This window comes from Oncorhynchus keta, chromosome 10 (genome assembly GCF_023373465.1).
Source record: "Oncorhynchus keta strain PuntledgeMale-10-30-2019 chromosome 10, Oket_V2, whole genome shotgun sequence".
In the NCBI taxonomy this organism is placed as follows: Eukaryota; Metazoa; Chordata; class Actinopteri; order Salmoniformes; family Salmonidae; genus Oncorhynchus; species Oncorhynchus keta.
This window is the reverse complement of record NC_068430.1, coordinates 6,805,195-6,820,194: the sequence shown is the minus strand read 5'-3', so window position 1 is coordinate 6,820,194 and position 15,000 is coordinate 6,805,195. Positions and strand designations below refer to the sequence as shown.

Genomic DNA, 15,000 nt, shown 5'->3' with positions numbered 1-15,000 from the left:
TCCCTCGAGTCTCGCTGTGCCCTTCCCTCGAGTCTCGCTGTGCCCTTCCCTCGAGTCTCGCTGTGCCCTTCCCTCGAGTCTCGCTGTGCCCTTCCCTCGAGTCTCGCTGTGCACTTCTCTCGAGTCTCGCTGTGCCCTTCTCTCGAGTCTCGCTGTGCCCTTCTCTCGAGTCTCGCTGTGCCCTTCTCTCGAGTCTCGCTGTGTCCTTCCCTCGAGTCTCGCTGTGCCCTTCTCTCGAGTCTCGCTGTGCCCTTCTCTCGAGTCTCACTGTGCAATCCGAAGCATCTCTCACTCACACGGCTCTCTGTCACGTGACCGGGTCTTTCTCACAGGCTACAAGTGAAGACAGACACATCCAAATCCAAAGTGCATATTAAAGATGTTGGAAGAACGTTTCCTTTTCGTCAGCCAATAAGGCTTAACGAACAGCAAAAGCACTAGCCTATGTCAATCTACTATCCCCCATAGTACAAAGTTGACCTATTCTAATCTGTGTGAGAAACACATATTCCAAACATAGTCTGGGACAGTTGTGGAATGCGATAGATCCCGAATTAATACAAACACTAACATCAACATTTTTTTTATGCAATGTGGCTGACCAAACAGATCAGAACGTTTAGCTTAAAATGTTGATGAACTATTAGACTATTTCTTCACATTATAAGCGCAGCAATGCGAACACAGCAGTAGGCTATAAGCATGAATGTTCCATTAGTGGAAAACACCATTATCAAAAGAGACTGCAAATACAATTATACATGTAATGCTTGTATTATAAAGGTGAATTGTATGGTGAAAATAATGAAACAAACATGAAACTCACACGCTGCTTACTAGTTAGGCTCTACACCCCTTGTTAATACTAGTTAGGCTCTACACTCCTTGTTAATACTAGTTAGGCTCTACACCCCTTGTTAATACTAGTTAGGCTCTACACTCCTTGTTAATACTAGTTAGGCTCTACACTCCTTGTTAATACTAGTTAGGCTCTACACCCCTTGTTAATACTAGTTAGGCTCTACACCCCTTGTTAATACTAGTTAGGCTCTACACTCCTTGTTAATACTAGTTAGGCTCTACACTCCTTGTTAATACTAGTTAGGCTCTACACCCCTTGTTAATACTAGTTAGGCTCTACACTCCTTGTTAATACTAGTTAGGCTCTACACCCCTTGTTAATACTAGTTAGGCTCTACACCCCTTGTTAATACTAGTTAGGCTCTACACCCCTTGTTAATACTAGTTAGGCTCTACACCCCTTGTTAATACTAGTTAGGCTCTACACCCCTTGTAAAGTGGATTAATGTGCTTAATTTGAAGAAGTTATTTAGCCACTTTAGTTATGATACAAACCTTATCAACATATATATATATGGAGGCTTATGGGCTAGCCTACGTGAGGTGTGTGACTATGATTAAAAAAAAAGCAATAAAATAACCATTGTTTCTGACACTGGGCCTCATTCACAAGTGATAATATATCATTGATAGGCTAATAGTGTCAGCCATCAGACTATTCTTGATTTAATCTTATCTTTACATATACTAAATAATATTAGTGGGACATTTGTTTTGCACCTGTATCAAAACAGGGTCAGTGGATAAAATACATGTCACCGATACACTTAAATAGCGGATGGAGGACACTTTTCCCCTGGTTCATTTTCATGCCAGCCAGGTTGGCTATACTCCTGTTGTAAAGAGAAGCAATGTGCTTAATATTAGAAAAGTTGATGAATGAATATAGCAGGCCTAGCCTTTAGAAAGCTGACTAGATCCTCCTCTTTTTAATAGAGGCCATCACTCTGTTTTCTTGTATGATTGCCTATAGAAATGTTGATATGTTGATAGAAATGTTGAGCAACATGAGCTCATGGGCTCTCATGAAGTGATTGATTAGATTTTCGATCACATTAGCATTGATGTCAGAGTGATTAGAGGGACAATAGAGTGCTGAGTACCAGGCAGTTAGGTAGACTACTAATGACCATCAGCAGCATCAGAGCTTGAGAAGCCTAATTATTATTTGTTTTTAATTTTACCTTTATTTAACTAGGCAAGTCAGTTAAGAACAAATTCTTATTTTCAATGACGGCCTAGGAACAGTGGGTTAACTGCCTGTTCAGGGGCAGAACGACAGATTTGTACCTTGTCAGTTCCGGGATTTGAACTTGCAACGCGTTCCGGTTACTAGTCCAACTCTCTAACCACGAGTCTACCTTGCCGCCCCAATTACTGTGACTAAACGGTCACGTGGAATTTAACTGCCTTCATGACTCCGCACCGCTGGCGTGGCATACGGTCACCGCAACAGCCCTAGTCTCACGCAAATATTACCCGATTATCCACGTTGAAATGACCGTAGTGTGTCCCGTGGGAAGTTAAGGAAGGTGTTTACAGTGTTTGCATCCATCAAACGCAACACACACACACACACACACACACACACACACACACACACACACACACACACACAAAAAGGTATTGTAGAAGGTGTTTAGAGTTTACATAAGTAAGGAATGCCCGCTGTCATACACACACACACACACACACAAAAAGGTATTATAGAAGGTGTTTAGAGTTTACATAAGAAAGGAATACCCGCTGTCATACACACACACACACACACACACACACACACACACACACACACACACACACACACACACACACACACTCAAAAGCATACACACACATTAGCTGCCAGGAAAATATCAATGGCAGTAAGCTAGCTCCCAGAAAGAAACCATTTCTGTCTGTCTCCTTTCCTCCTCAGTCCTCACACCAGTCTTACGCAATACAATGAATGCTTCATTTGTTTCTTCTTTCTTCCTCATCCCATTATACTTTCATTTCTCTCTCTGTAACTTTCCCAGGTGGGAATTATGTCATTGTTGTAAAACTTGGGAATTTGGGGGAAAATTACCCGAATTTTTCGACCCTCGATGTGCCCTCTCTCTTGGTTCTTACTTGTGAGCTGTGAAAATAATTTTGTCTTGAAGGACAGTATATAGTCAATCAATCAATCTCTCCCCTGGAAAACATTTAGACTTACTGCTTACTGTCAGCTTTCTCCTAATGGCCCATTCCCACACACTTGTTCTGTTTTACACAATACTCAACCACCTGACATTCTTCATCCGTTCCTTCCTCCTACTCTCACTCGTGATGTCATCTGAGGTGATGTCATCTGAGGTGATGTCATCTGAGGTGATGTCATCTGAGGTGATGTCTTGTGATGTATAGTACTGTATGTATGAGCGGGCCAGGACTGCCTGTCATCTGAGGTGATGTATAGTACTGTATGTATGAGTGGGCCAGGACTGCCTGTCATCTGAGGTGATGTATAGTACTGTATGTATGAGTGGGCCAGGACTGCCTGTCATCTGAGGTGATGTATAGTACTGTATGTATGAGTGGGCCAGGACTGCCTGTCATCTGAGGTGATGTATAGTACTGTAAGCCAGGACTGCCTGTATGTTGCAAAGCAAATTTCCTGAGGTGATGTATATATTTGACCCTCATTTATCTGAGGTGATTCATAATTTGTTGAGCAGACCAGGACTGATGTCATCTCCCTGATGTATAGTACTGTATGTAATGGGCCAGGACTGCCTGTCATCTGAGGTGATGTATAGTACTGTATGTATGAGCGGGCCAGGACTGCCTGTCATCTGAGGTGATGTATAGTACTGTATGTATGAGTGGGCCAGGACTGCCTGTCATCTGAGGTGATGTATAGTACTGTATGTATGAGTGGGCCTCTGCCTGTCATCTGAGGTGATGTATAGTACTGTATGTCTGAGTGGGCCAGGACTGCCTGTCATCTCTGTCTCTAGTACTGTCTCAGGAATGCTCTCTATGTCTCTCTCTGCAAATCTCTCTCTGTCTTGCCTCTCTATTAATTCATTCATCTCTCTTCTCTACTCTTTAATTTCTGACTCTCTCTCTCTGTACCCCTCTCTCTAATACATCTCTCTCTCTCTCTCTGTCTCTCTCTCTCTCTCTCTGTCTCTCTCTCTCTCTCTCTCTCTCTCTCTCTCTCTCTCTCTCTCTCTGTCTCTCTCTGTCTCTCTCTCTGTCTCTCTCTCTCTCTCTCTCTGTCTTTCGGGCTTTATGGGGAACATGTGTTAACATTGCCTGCAAGTGAGGTAGACAACATACAAAGTGAATATATAAAGTGAAAAACAACAAAATTAACAGTAAACATTACACATACAGACGTTTCAAAACAGTAAAGACATTACAAATGTCATATAATATATATATCTCTGTCAATGTACAAATAGTTAAAGGACACAAGATAAAATAAATAAGCATAAATATGGGTTGTATTTACAATGGTGTTTGTTCTTCACTGGTTGCCCTTTTCTCGTTCATTCAAATCTTGCTCTCTCTCTGTCTCTCTCTCTCTCTCTCTCTCTCTCTCTCTCTCTCTCTCTCTTTCTCTCTCTGTCTCTCTCTCTCTAATACTCTCTCTCTCTGTCTCTCTCCTCTCTCTCTGTCTCTCTCACCTGGATGGGTCTATCTCTCTGTCTGGGATCTCCTCCAGAGATGGTTCTGTCTCTCGCAACCTCTCTCTCTGCATCTCTCTCTGTCTCTGTCTGTCTCCTCAAACTCTCTGCATCTCACTCTCTCTGTGAGAGCATCTCAATTTTCAATTCAAGGGCTTTATTGGCATGGGAGAACATGTAGGTTAACATTGCCAAAGCAAGTGAGGTAGACAACATACAAAGTGAATATATAAAGTGAAAAACAACAAAAATTAACAGTAAACATTACACAGTACAGACATGTTTCAAAACAGTAAAGACATTACAAATGTCATATTATATATATATATATACAATGTACAAATAGTTAAAGGACACAAGATAAAATAAATAAGCATAAATATGGGTTGTATTTACAATGGTGTTTGTTCTTCACTGGTTGCCCTTTTCTCGTGGCAACAGGTCACAGAACTTGCTGTTATTAAACTCAGTACAGAACAACAGGTTATTAAACCCAGTACAGAACATGTAGGTTCTTAAACCTTTCTACAGAACATGTAGGTTCTTAAACCCAGTCTTTCATGTAGGTTATTAAACTCAGTACTCTCTCATGTAGGTTCTTAAACCTCCCTCAGGACTGTTCCCGTAGTGCCCAGACCAGGACAGACACCTGGATGGGTTATCTAAGCAGCTGGACTGGGATGTAAACCCAGGACAGATCCAGAGATGGTTCAGACAGAACATGTAGGTTATTAAACCAGGACAGAACATGCAGGTTATTAAACAGGACAGAACATGTAGGTTATTAAACCCAGTTCGTAGGTTAGAGCATGAACAGGTTATTAAACCCAGTACAGAACATGTAGGTTATTAAACCCAGTACAGAACATGTAGGTTATTAAACCCAGTACAGAACATGTAGGTTATTAAACCCAGTACAGAACATGTAGGTTATTAAACCCAGTACAGAACATGTAGGTTATTAAACCCAGTACAGAACATGTAGGTTATTAAACCCAGTACAGAACATGTAGGTTATTAAACCCAGTACAGAACATGTAGGTTATTAAACCCAGTACAGAACATGTAGGTTATTAAACCCAGTACAGAACATGTAGGTTATTAAACCCAGTACAGAACATGTAGGTTATTAAACCCAGTACAGAACATGTAGGTTATTAAACCCAGTACAGAACATGTAGGTTATTAAACCCAGTACAGAACATGTAGGTTATTAAACCCAGGACAGAACATGTAGGTTATTAAACCCAGTACAGAACATGTAGGTTATTAAACCCAGTACAGAACATGTAGGTTATTAAACCCAGTACAGAACATGTAGGTTATTAAACCCAGTACAGAACATGTAGGTTATTAAACCCAGTACAGAACATGCAGGTTATTAAACCCAGTACAGAACATGTAGGTTATTAAACCCAGTACAGAACATGTAGGTTATTAAACCCAGTACAGAACATGTAGGTTATTAAACCCAGTACAGAACATGTAGGTTATTAAACCCAGTACAGAACATGTAGGTTATTAAACCCAGTACAGAACATGTAGGTTATTAAACCCAGTACAGAACATGCAGGTTATTAAACCCAGTACAGAACATGTAGGTTATTAAACCCAGTACAGAACATGTAGGTTATTAAACCCAGTACAGAACATGCAGGTTATTAAACCCAGTACAGAACATGCAGGTTATTAAACCCAGTACAGAACATGTAGGTTATTAAACCCAGTACAGAACATGCAGGTTATTAAACCCAGTACAGAACATGTAGGTTATTAAACCCAGTACAGAACATGTAGGTTATTAAACCCAGTACAGAACATGTAGGTTATTAAACCCAGTACAGAACATGTAGGTTATTAAACCCAGTACAGAACATGTAGGTTATTAAACCCAGTACAGAACATGTAGGTTATTAAACCCAGTACAGAACATGTAGGTTATTAAACCCAGGACAGAACATGTAGGTTATTAAACCCAGTACAGAACATGTAGGTTATTAAACCAAGGACAGAACATGTAGGTTATTAAACCCAGGACAGAACATGTAGGTTATTAAACCCAGTACAGAACATGTAGGTTATTAAACCCAGTACAGAACATGCAGGTTATTAAACCCAGTACAGAACATGCAGGTTATTAAACCCAGTACAGAACATGTAGGTTATTAAACCCAGTACAGAACATGCAGGGTCATATCATAGACTATAACATCTAGATCGATGGTGCTTATCGACTAATAAGTTTGCCCTTGACCTCTGTGAGATTGTGCACACATTGGTTTGTGGTGTGTGTGTGTAGTGTGTAGTGTGTAGTGTGTGTGTGTGTAGTGTGATATGCTCTGATTTGTGCTCCTGTCATTAGTCCTAGCTTGGTTACATCACTGTCTACATGGTTGATCAGGGTCTATATAGTGCATCGAAGGTGAGAGACTGACACACCCATTATTTTGCCAGACACTTTTTCCCAGGTGTCTGACCACACCTCTTGTCATCTATTTTCAGGTGGAGGCTTATATTTTATCTGTTCATGTTTACCTATGGGATCTGCTTTCTGTGGAAGGTGAGATATTCTGGTGCCTGTGTTGTGTGTGTGTGTGTGTGTGTGTGTATTTACATGATTGCTGTGTGCTGAATTGAGACTGATTGTGTTGGTGTTTGTTTACAGTGCCCATGGATGTGGGATACACACCACTGCTGGTACAACTACCCCTACCAGGTGACGTTAACCAGCATCTTTATTTGGTTGGATGTATTTTGGAATTACAAAGAGTACTTCTTTTTTTTTTTACATTTCCTGGCAAGGAATACTGCTAAGGGCAGCAGGTAGTCTAGTGGTTAGAGTGTAGAGGCAGCAGGTAGTCTAGTGGTTAGAGTGTAGAGGCAGGTAGTCTAGTGGTTAGAGTGTAGAGGCAGCAGGTAGTCTAGTGGTTAGAGTGTAGAGGCAGCAGGTAGTCTAGTGGTTAGAGTGTAGAGGCAGCAGGTAGTCTAGTGGTTAGAGTGTAGAGGCAGCAGGTAGTCTAGTGGTTAGAGTGTAGAGGCAGCAGGTAGTCTAGTGGTTAGAGTGTAGAGGCAGCAGGTAGTCTAGTGGTTAGAGTGTAGAGGCAGCAGGTAGTCTAGTGGTTAGAGTGTAGAGGCAGCAGGTAGTCTAGTGGTTAGAGTGTAGAGGCAGGTAGTCTAGTGGTTAGAGTGTAGAGGCAGGTAGTCTAGTGGTTAGAGTGTAGGCAGGGTCAGTGGTAGTCAGGTAGTGGTTAGAGTGTAGAGGCAGGTAGTCAGGTAGTCTAGTGGTTAGAGTGTAGAGGCAGGTAGTCTAGTGGTTAGAGTGTAGAGGCAGGTAGTCTAGTGGTTAGAGTGTAGAGGCAGGTAGTCTAGTGGTTAGAGTGTAGAGGCAGGTAGTCTAGTGGTTAGAGTGTAGAGGCAGGTAGTCTAGTGGTTAGAGTGTAGAGGCAGGTAGTCTAGTGGTTAGAGTGTAGAGGCAGGTAGTCTAGTGGTTAGAGTGTAGAGGCAGGTAGTCTAATGGTTAGAGTGTAGAGGCGGCAGGTAGTCTAATGGTTAGAGTGTAGAGGCGGCAGGTAACCTAGTGGTTAGAGTGTAGAGGCAGGTAGTCTAATGGTTAGAGTGTAGAGGCAGGTAGTCTAATGGTTAGAGTGTAGAGGCGGCAGGTAACCTAGTGGTTAGAGCGTTGGGCAGGTCACCAGCAGGTAGCCTAGTGGTTAGAGTGTTGGGCCAGTCACCAGCAGGTAGTCTAGTGGTTAGAGCGTTGGGCCAGTCACCAGCAGGTAGCCTAGTGGTTAGAGCGTTGGGCCAGTCACCAGCAGGTAGCCTAGTGGTTAGAGCGTTGGGCCAGTCACCAGCAGGTAGCCTAGTGGTTAGAGCGTTGGGCCAGTCACCAGCAGGTAGCCTAGTGGTTAGAGCGTTGGGCCAGTAACCAGCAGGTAGCCTAGTGGTTAGAGCGTTGGGCCAGTAACCAGCAGGTAGCCTAGTGGTTAGAGCCAGTCACCAGCAGGTAGCCTAGTGGTTAGAGCGTTGGGCCAGTCACCAGCAGGTAGCATAGTGGTTAGAGCGTTGGACCAGTAACCAGCAGGTAGCCTAGTGGTTAGAGCGTTGGGCCAGTCACCAGCAGGTAGCCTAGTGGTTAGAGCGTTGGGCCAGTCACCAGCAGGTAGCCTAGTGGTTAGAGCGTTGGACTAGTAACCAGCAGGTAGCCTAGTGGTTAGAGCGTTGGACTAGTAACCAGCAGGTAGCCTAGTGGTTAGAGCGTTGGGCCAGTAACCAGCAGGTAGCCTAGTGGTTAGAGCGTTGGGCCAGTCACCCGAAAGGTTGCAAGATCGAATCCCCCGAGCTGACAAGGTACAAAATCTGTCGTTCTGCCCCCTGAACAAGGCAGTTAACCCACTGTTTCCTAGACCGTCACTGAAGATGAGAATTTGTTCTTAACTGAATTTCCTTGTTAAATAAAGGTTCAATAAAAAAGTAAACTTATGAAGGTGCAAGAAAAATAATAGTATGTTACACATTCAGTAATGTCTGTATCCGTATTAAGATAAACCCTGTCTGTCCCCCTCCTGACCCCTGCAAGTCCTGACCCCAGGCCTGTAAAATCCGTATTAACATAAACCCTGTCTGTCTTGGTCTCTGTTGCTATCTAACAGGTCCTGACTCCAGGCCTGTACCACTACTACGTGACTGAGCTGGGCTTCTACTGGTCTCTCATGTTCTCTCAGTTTACTGACATCAAACGCAAGGTGAGACGAAAGACAGGTAACAGATGCTGTCTGTCTGATGGGAACACGCACACACAGTGCTGCTCCTTGTAGGGGGGACGATATAGATAAGTTACTAACTAACTAAGATATTTCTTTCTGTTGTGATTTACAGAGTCAAGTATAGGAATGTCCTTGACTCCACTGGTTTAGAGCAGTATAGCATGGCTCATTATGAAAGGTCACATGGGTTCTGCTCAGAAATGTGGTTTGTTTCCATGGTTCCCGCACAGGGGACAGGATTTACAGTCATGTGATAGCGGGATAGAATATCCCGGTCCTTAATAGAATGATTGAGATTCTTTTCATGGGTTCCATGGAGTCGAGGACATCCGTCTGCGGTTGGATAAATCTTAAGAAAACCATTTTGGACTTTGTCAAAACCTGAGATGAAGATTTTTCTTTCTCCAAAGTGGGCCATTGTTTTTTGGTATGCTCGAGTATAGACGAATCGGGGAGGAGTTCTAGAAACCAAACAGTCGCTCTCTGTTTCTCAACCTTATTGAATGATCTCAGTAATTCTTTGCCTTTTGATGTGCTCAGGAAGGAAGCAGTCGTTTTCAATTTAACCAGGAAATGCCAGATACGTTTCACTCATATCATCCTGCCTCCATTTTATGGACCAAACGTAAATGCAGCGTCATCATTAGGGATACATAAACTCTGCAAAAAATAGAAACGCCCCTTTTTCAGGACCCTGTCTTTCAAATATAATTCGTAAAAATCAAAATAACTTCACAGCTCTTCATTGTAAAGTGTTTAAACACTGTTTCCCATGCTTGTTCAATGAACCATATACCATTAATGATCATGCACCTGTGGAACGGTCGTTAATACACTAACAGCTTACAGACGGTAGGCAATGAAGGTCACAGTTATGAAAACTTAGGACACTAAAGAGGCCTTTCCACCGACCCAGGGTCCCTGCTCATTTGCGTGAACATGCCTTAGGCATGCTGCAAGGAGGCATGAGGACTGCAGATGTGGCCAGGGCAATAAATTGCAATGTCCGTACTGTGAGACGCCTAAGACAGCGCTACAGGGAGACAGAGGATGGACAGCTGATCGTCCTCGCTGTGGCAGACCACGTGTAACAACACCTGCACAGGATCGGTACATCCGAACATCACACCTGTGGGACAGGTACATGATAATAACAACAACTGCCCGAGTTACACCAGGAACGCACAATCCTTCCATCAGTACTCAGACTGTCCGCAATAGGCTCAGAATGGCTGGACTGAGGGCTTGTAGGCCTGTTGTAAGGCAGGTCCTCACCAGATATCACCAGCAACAACGTTGCCTATGAGCACAAACCCACCGTCGCTGGACCAGACGGTACAGGCAAAAAGTGCTCTTCTCTGACAAGTCTCGGTTTTATGTTTATTGTCGAAGGAATGAGCGTTACACCGAGGCCTGTACTCTGGAGCGGGATGGAGGTGGAGGGTCCGTCATGGTCTGGGGCGGTGTGTCACAGCATCATCGGACTGAGCTTGTCATTGCAGGCAATCTCAACACTGTGCATTACAGGGAAGACATCCTCCTCCCTCATGTGGTACCCTTCCTGCAGGCTTGTCATTGCAGGGAAGACATCCTCCTCCCTCATGTGGTACCCTTCCTGCAGGCTCATCCTGACATGACCCTCCAACATGACAACGCTGTGCATTACAGGGAAGACATCCTCCTCCCTCATGTGGTACCCTCCCTGCAGGCTCATCCTGACATGACCACTACAGGGAAGACATCCTCCTCCCTCATGTGGTGCCCTTCCTGCAGGCTCATCCCATGACCCTCCAGCATGACCCTCATTACAGGGAAGCATGATCCTGACATGACCATCCAGCATGACACGCTGTGCATTACAGGGAAGACATCCTCCTCCCTCATGTGGTGCCCTTCCTGCAGGCTCATCCTGACATGACCCTCCAGCATGACAACGCTGTGCATTACATACAGGCTCATCCTGACATGACCCTCCAGCATCTACAGGAAGACATCCTCCTCCCCTGCAGGCTCATCCTGACATGACCTCCAGCATGACGCTGTGCATGTCATGTGGTACCCTTCCTGCAGGCTCATCCTGACATGACCCTCCAGCATGACAACGCTGTGCATTACAGGGAAGACATCCTCCTCCCTCATGTGGACCCTTCCTGCAGGCTCATCCCATGACCCTCCAGCATGACAACGCTGTGCATTACATCCTCCTCCCTCATGGTACCCTTCCTGCAGGTCATGACCCTCCAACATGACAATGGCCATACTGCTCGTTCTGTGCATGTCTTCCTGCAGGGCAGGAATGTCAGTGGTCCGCCATGGCCAGCGAAGAGCCCGGATTGAGCACGTCTGGGACCTCCCCTCTGTTGGACCCTTCGCAGGGTGAGGGCTAGGGCCATTCCCCCAGAAATATCCTGGAACTTGCAGGTACCTTGGTGGAAGAGTAGGGTAACATCTCACAGCAAGAACTGGCAAATCTGGTGCAGTCCATGAGGAGGAGATGCACTGCAGTAGGGCCATTCCCCCTCCTAATGCAGCTGGTGGCCACAGTCCAGATACTGACTGCTTAATACTTTCTGACCCCCCTTTGTTCAGGGACACAATATTCCATTTCTGTTAGTCACATGTCTGTGGAACTTGTTTAGTTTATGTCTCAGTTGTTGAATCTTATGTTCATAGAAATATTTACACATGATAAGTTTGCTGAATATAAATCCATTTGACAGTGAGAGGATGTTTATTTTTTGCTGAGTTTATTTGCCTGGAGAGGGGGGTGTGCTTTAGTCACAGACGACTTCTACAGTTTGTCTGGTCATTGTAACTGTCAGTTTGTCTGGTTATTATAACTGTCAGTTTGTCTGGTCATTATAACTGCCAGTTTGTCTGGTCATTGTAACTGTCAGTTTGTCTGGTCATTGTAACTGTCAGTTTGTCTGGTCATTGTAACTGTCAGTTTGTCTGGTCATTGTAACTGTCAGTTTGTCTGGTCATTGTAACTGTCAGTTTGTCTGGTCATTGTAATGTGATCATTATAATGTGATAACGTAATAATGTGTCTTACTGTAGTAGAGTAAATAATGTGTTACTGTAGTAGAGTAGATAATGTCTTACTGTTACTGTAGTAGAGTAGATAATGTGTCTTACTGTAGTAGAGTAGATAATGTCTTACCGATACTGTAGTAGAGTAGATAATGTCTTACTGATACTGTAGTAGAGTAGATAATGTCTTACTGTTACTGTAGTAGAGTAGATACTGTATCTTACTGTAGTAGAGTAGATAATGTGTCTTACTGTAGTAGAGTAGATAATGTGTCTTACTGTTACTGTAGTAGAGTAGATAATGTGTCTTACTGTAGTAGAGTAGATAATGTCGTACTGATACTGTAGTTGGGTAGATAATGTCTTACTGTTACTGTAGTAGAGTAGGTAATGTGTCTTACTGTAGTAGAGTAGATAATGTGTCTTACTGTAGTAGGGTAGATAATGTGTCTTACTGTAGTAGAGTAGATCATGTGTCTTACTGTAGTAGAGTAGATCATGTATTACTGATACTGTAGTTGGGTAGATACTGTCTTACTGTTACTGTAGTTGGGTAGATAATGTCTTACTGTAGTAGAGTAGATAATGTCTTACTGTTACTGTAGTTGAGTAGATAATGTCTTACTGTAGTAGAGTAGATAATGTGTCTTACTGTTACTGTAGTAGAGTAGATAATGTGTCTTACTGTAGTAGAGTAGATAATGTGTCTTACTGTAGTAGAGTAGATAATGTGTCTTACTGTAGTAGAGTAGATAATGTGTCTTACTGTAGTAGAGTAGATAATGTCTTACTGTAGTAGAGTAGATCATGTCTTACTGTAGTAGAGTAGATCATGTCTTACTGTAGTAGAGTAGATAATGTATTACTGATACTGTAGTTGGGTAGATAATGTCTTACTGTTACTGTAGTTGGGTAGATAATGTCTTACTGTAGTATAGTAGATAATGTGTCTTACTGTTACTGTAGTAGAGTAGATAATGTGTCTTACTGTAGTAGAGTAGATAATGTGTCTTACTGTAGTAGAGTAGATAATGTGTCTTACTATTACTGTAGTAGAGTAGATAATGTGTCTTACTGTAGTAGAGTAGATAATGTGTCTTACTGTAGTAGTAGATAATGTGAGGTTACACACAACTCCTAGTTTCCTCTACAAAGGAACAAACACTCACATACATGGAAAGGAGAGTAGTCTCCAGATGCCACACTTCAAAGTCTTAATTTTCACTCAGTTATTGATTTTCACATCGAACGTGAGAAAACAACTGTAAATCGAGGAGGAGATAAATGAGGAAGTCATAAAGGTTTTTGAGCAGAGTTACTGTATGGAGCTGCTGTAAATGAAATCTGCCCTTACCAACGCAACAAATAAATTACATTTATTTTAAAATCAATTTGATTTATATAGCCCTTTGTACATCAGCTGATATCTCAATGTGCTGTACAGAAACCCAGCCTAAAACCCCAAACAGCAAGCAATGCAGGTGAAGAAGCACGGTGACTAGGAAAAACTCCCTAGAAAGGCCAAAACCTAGGAAGAAACCTAGAGAGGAACCAGGCTATATGGGGTGGCCAGTCCTCTTCTGGCTGTGCCGGGTGGAGAGGAACCAGGCTATGTGGGGTGGCCAGTCCTCTTCTGGCTGTGCCGGGTGGAGAGGAACCAGGCTATGTGGGGTGGCCAGTCCTCTTCTGGCTGTGCCGGGTGGAGAGGAACCAGGCTTTGTGGGGTGGCCAGTCCTCTTCTGGCTGTGCCGGGTGGAGAGGAACCAGGCTATGTGGGGTGGCCAGTCCTCTTCTGGCTGTGCCGGGTGGAGACTATAACAGAACATGGCCAAGATGTTCAAATGTTCATAAATGACCAGCATGGTCCAATAATCAAATAAATGCATATCTGTATACAATATCTGTGATTATATATGAAAACAAACCTTCTCGTGGTTCCTTGTTGAATTGCAGGACTTCCCCATCATGTTCATTCATCACCTAGCAACAGTGAGCCTGATCAGTTTTTCCTACGCTAACAACATGCTACGTGTCGGGAGCCTGGTGATGTGTGTCCACGACGCATCAGACTTCCTACTGGAGGTGAGTGTGGACACACACACACACACACACACACACATTAGCATACTACTCAGAATGAGTGAGGAATACATTCTCAGTGATATTCTAGTGTAGATAATGGAATATATGTAACGGATGTGAAACGGCTAGCTTAGTTAGCGGCGGTGCGCGCTAAATAGCGTTTCAATCGGTGACGTCACTTGCTCTGAGACCTTGAAGTAGTAGTTCCCCTTGCTCTGCAAGGGCCGCGTTTTTTGTGGAGCGATGGGTAACGATGCTTCGAGGGTGACTGTTGTTGATGTGTGCAGAGGGTCCCTGGTTCGCGCCCGGGTATGGGCGAGGGGACGGTCTAAAGTTATACTGTTACATATACATCAAAGTACAGTACATGTATTCTTTGAAGAAGGAACTTGTAGAACATGGAACGTACAATATGACAGTATATCAATGTTTACCTTCTCTCCTTCTTCAGGCAGCCAAACTGACCAACTACGCCAAGTACCAGCGCCTGTGTGACTTCCTGTTCGTTGTGTTTGCAGTAGTCTTCTTCATCACAAGGCTTGTCCTCTACCCTCTATGGTTAGTGACTGTATGGTTGTCCTCTACACTGGGGTGTCCTCTAGACT

The 15,000-nt window shown here is 43.6% G+C and overlaps 1 protein-coding gene and 1 long non-coding RNA gene across 7 annotated transcripts in view; both read left to right on the top strand.

The window, feature by feature from the left end:
• Positions 1-2,667: 2,667 nt before the first annotated feature.
• Positions 2,668-3,737, top strand: LOC127932057 (uncharacterized). The gene is made up of 3 exons (XR_008143804.1): positions 2,668-3,228; positions 3,343-3,446; positions 3,631-3,737. It is a non-coding gene; the product is annotated as an uncharacterized LOC127932057 (long non-coding RNA).
• Positions 3,738-7,015: 3,278 nt separating this feature from the next.
• LOC118381854 (ceramide synthase 5-like) overlaps positions 7,016-15,000 on the top strand; it is a 22,367-nt gene continuing 14,382 nt past the window's right edge. For all 6 annotated transcript variants that reach the window (XM_052526366.1, XM_052526363.1, XM_052526368.1 and 3 more), the window contains exons 1-5: positions 7,016-7,077; positions 7,183-7,233; positions 9,167-9,259; positions 14,267-14,395; positions 14,847-14,953. In XM_052526366.1, the coding sequence (XP_052382326.1) occupies positions 7,045-7,077; positions 7,183-7,233; positions 9,167-9,259; positions 14,267-14,395; positions 14,847-14,953 (413 nt within the window). In that variant the 5' untranslated portion in view covers positions 7,016-7,044. The remainder of the gene's footprint in view (positions 7,078-7,182; positions 7,234-9,166; positions 9,260-14,266; positions 14,396-14,846; positions 14,954-15,000) is intronic.